Source organism: Lithobates pipiens, unplaced genomic scaffold (genome assembly GCF_037356315.1).
Source record: "Lithobates pipiens isolate NorthernLeopardFrog02 unplaced genomic scaffold, aLitPip1_a1.2 Scaffold_19, whole genome shotgun sequence".
Lineage (NCBI taxonomy): Eukaryota > Metazoa > Chordata > Amphibia > Anura > Ranidae > Lithobates > Lithobates pipiens.
Window position 1 is genome coordinate 17,795,715 of NW_027507764.1, and position 9,028 is coordinate 17,804,742.

General features: G+C 43.1%; 1 protein-coding gene across 1 annotated transcript; it reads left to right on the top strand.

Moving 5' to 3' along the window:
• Window positions 1–515: 515 nt before the first annotated feature.
• On the top strand, window positions 516–8,033 carry LOC143997939 (fucolectin-6-like). Its single transcript, XM_077493758.1, has 3 exons — window positions 516–589; window positions 1,816–2,089; window positions 7,549–8,033. The coding sequence occupies exons 1-3, from the start codon at window positions 517–519 to the stop codon at window positions 7,694–7,696; spliced, it is 495 nt and encodes a 164-aa protein (XP_077349884.1). The 5' UTR covers window position 516; the 3' UTR covers window positions 7,697–8,033.
• Window positions 8,034–9,028: the final 995 nt, after the last annotated feature.

Consider the following 9,028-nt stretch of genomic DNA (forward strand, 5'->3'; position numbering starts at 1 on the left):
ACCTCAGAGGGCTTCACAGAACAGCTGTATTTATACTGAGATTATATTACACACAGGTGGACTCTATTTACTAATTATGAGATTCTGAAGGCAATTGGTTGCACTAGATTTTAGTTAGGGGTATCAGAGTAAAGGGGGCTAAATACAAATGTACCCCCACAATTTTCACATATTTAGTTAAAAAAAAAGTTGGAAATCCATTTATAGTTTTCCTTCCACTTCACAATTATGTGCCACTTTGCGTTGGTCTATCACATAAAATCCCAACAAAATACATTTACGTTTTTGATTGTAACATGACAAAATGTGGAAAATGTCAAGGGGTGTGAATACTTTTTCATGGCACTATATATGAAATTACAGATCTGATCGAAAGAGAATTTATTTTAATACTAAGAAAAGGTATTTCGAAGTACCAGAGAAAGAAGAGATGATACTGAGGAAGAGATGCAGAATCACCTTCTCGTGTAACATACTATAGTAACAGACTCTTTGTGTCTTGGTTTCTCCTCCAGAATGAAGACTTTGGTGGCTTTGCTTTTCCTGGGGTCGTTGGGTCTGGCTTGGTGCTGCAGCCGTCCACCTGGAGGTAAGAAAAATATAAAGGTAAAAAAGTACATAAAAATGACTTTGGTGCACTAGATGAGGAGGAGGGTCTGAATACACTCTTATGGCAGCAGGTAGGTCATCAAAAGAACTCCTTCAGGTATTTTAAAGAGCAAAAGGAGCAAAAAAGGAGCAAAAATGCAGCAGGAAAAGCAGCATAGAAGCAGCAAAAAAGGTTGGGACTTTATATGAAGCTCATGGTAACAAAATGAATAGAACGGTGGATAGTAAAATATTTAATTGATACATAGATACATGTTTACAGACACTAAAATCTCATATACATAGAAATGCACATTTCCATGGAGCCAATTTCTAAAACGGTAATATCTGGTAGTAACATATTTATAAGCATTAATCATGTATCCATGATCAAAAAAAATCACAAGATATCTCATTGCCCTTAGCACCATATGATGCAAGTGTATGCATGACCAGCAATCAGTTTCCGCTGCCTGTGTGTGAAGTAGCGGCACGTTTAGGTGCAATTCTGTGTGGAAACATGCTCGTAAGGTTGGCCCCAAGGACCCTGCAAGGGAACGGAGCCAACCTAAAAGTGATAGCAACTGGCAACACTTACAGGATGAAATTGCGAGGAGTAGCATTGTAAGGTCTCCAGTGTGCTGACAACGTCAGTTTTGAGGGGCAGAATGTGGCCTGGCTGATCCATATCCAAGTGGGGAGAAATCCAGGAAGGATGGCATGTTCCTGCACTTCCCCTACCTGTCTGGAACCTCTCCCTGATGTGAATCACTGTCCCTGACAGATGGGTGACCTGTCCCTACTCTAATCACAACATGAAATGCGCACCAAACCCGGGTGCCAGGGTCTTGATTAGACTCTTCCTGGCCCAAGATGTCCACCAATGCTATATGGGATGCCAGCATGCAATCAGATGCCACCTCTCTGTGACTAAGGAGACCATAGGGGTCTCAAGTACCTACAGAAAAAGGTGGAAAAACCGACAATATAAAAATTAATTTGCATGATCCATATTTTTTATTTGGTTAAAATAAGTATACCCCTAAATTTACCCGGAAGCTGATTTTGAACTCTCCAGCTATAGTAAATCTATCCCACTGTCTCAGTCAAATTATTGACACCATTGCAGTCTACAGTTCTTTTTTTTGTGAAGGCCCCTTTAGAAGAATGGAAATACTTTGTACACGATGTATAATTACTGAGTGTGTTTTGTTTTTCTTTCTTCAGCCACAGATATCGCCAGAAGCGGGGAAGCCTCGGAGAGTTCAGTTTTTGATATTGGTCAAGCTTACAAGGCCATTGATGGTGTGACAGATACCATCTGGTATCATGGCTTCTGTACCCACACATACAAGGACCCATCGCCCTGGTGGAAGGTAGACCTGAAACAGAAATACAAAGTGAATGTCGTTGTAGTCACTGGACGAACAGATGGCTTTATGGAACGGTTGATGTGCGCTGAGGTCCGAATTGGAAATTCTCCAGACAATAACAACCCGGAGTGAGTACCACGGGGACAGGACACTGTACGGTTACCTGTGTCAATGGGCTTTGGGCTTGTGTCGATGGCATCAGTTTGAGAGGCTTCAGAGATCATTCAGAATTCATTGACAGGTGACCTTTTTTTGGTCTGCATTGAACTCAAGAGAGTTTTGCCTTCTCATATACTTGTATTATAATAAAAAACACATCTGATGCAAATAAAAGCCCAATGACAAAGGTCCTATGCAGTACCCTGAACCCAAAATAAGAGACATTACTGCATGACTGAATTTGACCTATGAATATATTTAAAGAGAAAGTAAACATTCTAAGCCCTTGTACACACGGTCGGTGATTCCGACAACCAAATCCGACGGATTCTGTCCGTCGGATTTTGTCCGACGGATCTTGTCCGAAACTGTTGCATACACACGGTCGGACGAAGTTGTCGAAAATTCCAATCGTTCAGAACGTGATGACATTATTTCGTTACGACGGGACTACGTTCAGGCTAGTAGCCAATAGCTTTGGTGTAGGAATTTGATCTGAGCATGCGTGGCACTTTGTCCGATCAAAATTCTCTACACATGATTGGAGTATGTCCGATCAGACCAGTTTGTCAGAAACTATTTTCAGCAAGTTGGAAAATTTGGTCCGATGGATATTCCGACGGAAACAGTCCAATGGAGACCACACACAGTCGGATTATCCGACAAAACTGTCCAATAGGACACATTCCGACGGATTCTCCGTCCGTGTGTACAAGGGCTTAGGAAACCATCATATTAAACACAAATAAAATGTATATCAAGCCTCCTGGCTTCCCATTACAGAACTACTTCTCAGGCCTCAAGCATAGGTTTTAAGTCTGGTCCCTCACATCACCTTTTAGCACCACTGTGCTTATGTGCAGCCCTGCACCTCTCGGCTCTTTCTCTTGCAGCTCCCTGCTTCTCTATCCAACTCCCTTGATGCTGGACAGGGACCATTTTGTCTCCCGGGTGGAACCCTAAATCAATGTCAGTCCCAGACACAGTCTGCTGGCCTTCATTAATACCTCAACCCAGGGTTAGAGGCTTTTTCCTTTCCTCAGCTCTTTGAAGTCTCTGAACTCCAGAACCCAATCTAATGCCCCGTACACACAATCGGACTTTCCGATGGAAAATGTGCGATCGGAGCTTGTAGTCGGAAATTCCGGCCGCGTGTAGGCTCCATCGGACAGTTTCCATTGAAATTTCCAACACACAAAATTTGAGAGCTGGATCTAAAATTTTCTGACAACAAAATCCGTTTGCGTAAATTCCGATCGTGTGTAGACAATTCCGTCACACAAAGTGCCACGAATGCTCGGAATCAAGCAGAAGAGCAGCACTGGCCATTGAATTAAATTTTTTTCGGCTCTCCGTACATGTTGTACGTCACCGCGTTCTTGACGTTTGGAATTTCCGACCAACTCTGTGTGAGCGTGTGTTTGCAAGACAAGTTTGAGCCAACATCCGTCGGAAAAAATCCAATGGAATTTGTTGTCGGAATGTGCGATCGTGTGTACGTGGCATAAGAGTTATAAAAACCGAAGAAGACTGGAAACACAATTTTCTCTGCTCAGAACAGATATTCTGGAGCCCCCACAATTTGCATCAAAGAGAACCCTGTGTGCCATTTACTTCTAAGCCCTTGTACACACGGTGGGAGAATCCGTCGGAATGTGTCCTATCGGACCGTGTTGTCGGATAATCCGACTGTGTGTGTTATGCATCGGACTGTTTCCGTCGGAATATCCGTCGGACCAAATTTTCCAACTTGTTGGAAATATTTTCCGACAAACTGGTCCGATAGGACATACTCCGATCATGTGTAGAGAATTCCGATCGGACAAAGTGCCACACATGCTCAGATCAAATTCCTACATCAAAGCTATTGGCTACTAGCCTGAACGTAGTCCCATCGTAACGAAATGACGTCATCACGTTCTGAAAGATCGGATTTTTCGACAACTTTGTCTGACCGTTTGTATGCAACAGTTTCGGACACAATCGGACGGACAAAATCCGACGGATTTGGTTGGCAGAATGTCCGACCGTGTGTACGGGGGCTTACACTGTGGTAGGGCCTAGCACTATATATACACTCACCAGCCACTTTATTAGGTACACCATGCTAGTACCGGGTTGGACCCCCTTTTTCCTTCAGAACTGCCTTAATTCTTGTTGGCATAGATTCAGGATTGAGATGTGGTGACTGTGGAGGCAATTGGAGTACAGTGACCTCAGAAGATGGGCACACTGTAGTCATAAAGGGAAGGACATGGTCAGCAACAATATTCAGGTAGGCCTTGGCATTTAAACAATGCTCAATCGGTACTAAGGGGCCCAAAGTGTGCCAAGAAAATATCCCCCAAACCATTACACCACCACCACCAGCCTGAACTGGTGATACAAGGCAGGATGGATCCATGTGCCAAATTCTGACCCCACCACCTGAATGTGGCAGCTGAAAACCAGACCAGGCAACATTTTCCAATCTTCTATTGTCCAAGTTTGATGATCCTGTGTGAATTGTAGCCTCAGGCCGCGTACACACGGGTGGATTGTCTGTCCAACTTAGTCCGCTGAACCGTGTTTCAGCGGACAATCCGCTCGTGTGTGGGCTTCAGCGGACTTTTTGAGCGGACAGTCTGACGAACAAAGTCTTACGGAATTTCCGTAATTTTGTCCGTCCAAACTTGGTTTTGTCCGTCCAAACTTGGTTTCAGCGGACAGTCCGCTCGTGTGTACGCAAGTTGGACGGACTAAGTATGGCGCATGCTCAGAAAGGATTTACACGGCCGAAGGTTGCATTGCAGTGTATTGGACGTCGTTTTTCTAGTCCCGTCGTACGTGCTGTATACGTCATCGCGCAAGCTTTCAGCGGACTGTCTGTTCATCGTGTGTGGTCAAGTCCGTTCATTCAAAAGTTGGACGGACAATCCGCCCGTGTGTACGCGGCCTCAGTTTCCTGTTCTTAGCTGTAGACCATCTGCTTCAAGGTTTGATGTTTTGAGATGGTATTCTGTTGACCTTGGTTGTAACAAGTGGTTATTTGAGTTACTGTTTCCTTTCAATCATCTGGAACCAGTCTGCCCTTTCTCCTCGGACATAAACAAGGCATTTTCCTCCACACAAATGCCGCTCACTGGATATTTTCTCTTTTTCGGACCATTCTCTGTAAACCCGAGAGATGGTTGAGCGTGATAATCCCAGTAGATCAGCAGTTTTTAAAATACTCAGACCAGCACGCCTGGCACCAACAACTCAAAGTCACTTAAACCCCCTTTCCTCCCCATTCTGATGCTCAGTTTGCTGTCGTGTGATTGGCTGATTAGCAATTTGTGTTACCAAGCAATTGAACAGGTGTACCTAATAAAGTGGGCGGTGAGTGTATATCCTAGAAACAAATAAAGAGATTCCCTCCCAAAATAAATCTCCAAGCCGCAACAGTGATGTTGAATGATGACATTCGCTGTGCACATGGAATAGGTATTTGAAAATTCTGGTCTCCAACCAGAAATATCAAGAAAGAATGCGAGCAGGGGACTATTAAAACATTAGAACATTAAATCAGTACATTAAACACATCAGCGCATTAAACATATGAACACATTGAGAAAAGAAATTGTGTAAAAGGATTTTGTCTCAATTTATTTGAATATAAAAACAATTCACAATACAACAAATCAATAGCTCATGGGGAAGGTGAGGTATTTCGACTAGTTTCGCTTCTCAGCTTCTTCAGGAAATACATACATCTAAGGATATATACATAAACCACAATTAAATCAATAAAAACTGTATGAAGTGACCTTCAGTAACAACAACAAAAATTGGAGAAGACATGTTTACAATACATATCAACATTTTCAGAATCTTACCCAAACGTCTTAGCCCCAGGATAGCTCAAACAAACCGGGGGGAGCCTCCCCCCTGATGACTGTGAGGGGAATTACCCCCGACACAAGCCAATATCTATATAGGAACATTGATATTAAACTTACTGATTTAGGCATTATAACCTCAAAGCCTTTCACAGGTGGTGACCCAATGTGAGATCCATGTGTATTGCCACAAATATTTATAATTTTTTTAACAAATAATAAAAAACACAGAGGTGATCAAATACCACTAAAAGAAAGCTCTATTTGTGGGAAAAACATGATAAAAATGTAATTTGGGTACAGTGTTGTATGACCGTGCAATTGTCATTTAAAGAGTGACAGCACTCAAAGCTGAAAATGTGTCTGGGCAGGAGGGGGGTTTAGGTGCCCCGTAAGCAAGTGGTTAGCCACTTCCCGTCTGGCGCACGTGATGTACGTCAGCAGAATGGCATGGACAGGCGAATGGGCATACCTGTGCGTCCCTTTAAATTTGCAGCTGTGCCATCGCGTGCGCACGCGCGAGCCGGCTGTAACCTCCGTGAGTCGGATCGCGGGTCCCGCAGACATGATCGCCGCGGGGATACCCGCAATCGTCTCACAGGGAGGAAGAACGGGGAGATGCTAATGTAAACAATCATCTCCCCATTCTGCCTAGTGACAGTGTCACTGTGTCAGAAACCATGAATCAGACCGAGACAGAAGTACAATTAAATCACACTTGTTTATTAAATAGAAATAATAAGGTAAATAGAGTAAGCATAGTCAAAGCATAGCCAGAGTCCAGTAACCGGATCGAATAGTCAGCCAGGCCAGAGTTCAATAACCAGATCGGGTAGTCAGCCAGGCCAGAGTCAGGGATCCAAGTGAAGGAACAGCAAGCAGGATAAGGAGCCAGAAAGGAGGTCAGCAAGCCCGTCTTTAACCAGGTACGCAGGAGATGGTTTCTTGTGATGTGACCAAGGCGAAGGCAGAGGTGAAGGGAGCTGGACAGCTTTAAGTAGGCAGGTCAGACGAGCATCATCAGGAACAGCTAGGTAACTGTGGAGAGAGATGAGAGCTGGCAATTATCCGACAGCTGAGCGGCCAGCCCAGAGAAGGAAAGGCTAAGCCAGCCCCTACACTGCCACCTAGTTAACCCCTTCACTGCGAGTGATTTTTTTCCCCAAAAATATGTAGAAGAATACATATCGGTCTAAACTGAGGGAAAAAAATATTATTATTATAGCAAAATGTAAAAAATAATTTGTTTTATTCAAAATTCTCGCTCTTTTTTTGTTTATAGCGCAAAAAATAAAAAATGCAGAGGTGATCAAATACCACCAAAATAAAGCTCTATTTGTGGGAAAAAAAGGACGTCAATTTTGTTTGGGAGCCACGTCGTATGAATGAGCAATTGTCAGTTAAAATGACTAAGCGCCGAATCACAAAAAGTGCTCTGGTCTTTGGCCAGCAACATGGTCCGGGGCTTAAGTGGTTAATGAACACTTTGGGCGCCTTTAGTAAACCTCCTACAATTAAACAAGTGTATTTTCTGTATCATTCCGTTGATCCTTGTTTGTTCTCCACAGGTGCGGTATGGTCACCCAAGTTTCTGATCCTACGACAATTTTCTGCTGTAATGGAATGGAGGGTCAATACGTCAGCGTGGTGATCCCGGGGCGCAGTGAATACCTGAGCCTGTGCGAGGTGGAGGTCTACGGTGACCTCGTAGCTTAGAAGAAGCGTGTCTGCTGATAAACCTCAGAGGACCACGACAGAAGAAATCCTAAAGTTCATCATCAAATTTCACATCCATCATGATGATACGTCTGTTCTCCTATCTAGCTAGAGGAGGACATCCAATTATGTGAATCTTGGATAAAGTTTGCGTGATTATTGTGGGAAATCATCTATGAATAGACCACTTAAAAATTAGCTAAAGTCATCTAGTTTTGTATGAAGTGTAGAAGGGTTGGAACCACTGCTGTCTGTGTCCTCATTGGGGAAATTTTCTTTATATATTTGTTTCCTTACCTAGGTGCTTACTAAAGACAATAAAGTTTCTTTCACACTGTCTTATTTTTTTCTGTGTCATCCATCCTTTTTTTTTTTTTTTTATGTATTTTTTTATTTTCAGGTCTATTGTAATTGGTCTTGTTAAAATAAATATTAGATGGGATTATTGTTAAGGGTGTCATTAAAATGGAAAGAAATTCTAACTTTTCTTAAAAAATGTCTACATAACCCCCCCATCCTACCTTTCCTGCATAACCTGTATACAAAAACACATATTCTTTATACAAGTTAGGCAAGATAGATAGGAGGGGGAGGGGGACTTTTTTCCACTTTAAGCACAAATGTGGAATCACTGATTAGTAAATGGACAGTAATAGCAGTGATCTCTAATAGTCTCATGTAATGGGTCTCTAGTCTATGACTGTCTTCTGAAGAATTTCTCCAGTTTAAAATAACTCCTATAGTATGTGCTCAGTCTCTGACTATCTCCTGTTACATGTCCAGAGTCCCTGAGCATTTTCTGTAGCATTTTATTTACTGAATATGGAGTACATGATGTCAGGGGCTCCTTATATCAAGAAAGTTAAAGTGACACTAAACTCTGATTTAAAAAAAAATTATAGCCAAATATGTATTCTTAACTCAAAAAAGTCCCTTCTATTACTCTCCTCCAAATCCTCAAATTCCATTTTTTGCTGCTATGGTCCCACTTCCCGTTAGAGGGTGGCTACGTTTGTTTTCCATGAAACACAGGCACTGTACCATCAAACGCAGCGACTGTGCCATCAAACGCAGCCACTGTACCCGTCAAACGCAGCCACTGTGCCCATCAAACTCAGCCACTGTGCCCATCAAACGCAGCCACTATACCATCAAATGCAGCCACTGTGCCTTTCAAACGCAGCCACTGTGCCTGTCAAACGCAGCCACTGTGCCATCAAATGCAGCCACTGTGCCCTTCAAATGCTGCCACTGTGCCATCAAACGCAGCCACTGTGCCCATCAAACGCCGCCACTGTGCTCATCAAATGCAGCCACTGTACCATCAAACGC

What these genes read in the sequence shown, in the direction of transcription:
- LOC143997939 (XM_077493758.1), top strand. Translation starts at nt 517, where the DNA reads ATGAAGACTTTGGTGGCTTTGCTTTTCCTGGGGTCGTTGGGTCTGGCT. An exon ending in CTGCAGCCGTCCACCTGGAG is followed by an intron (nt 590 to 1,815) that starts GTAAGAAAAATA and finishes TTCTTTCTTCAG; the next exon opens with CCACAGATATCGCCAGAAGC. An exon ending in CCAGACAATAACAACCCGGA is followed by an intron (nt 2,090 to 7,548) that starts GTGAGTACCACG and finishes TGTTCTCCACAG; the next exon opens with GTGCGGTATGGTCACCCAAG.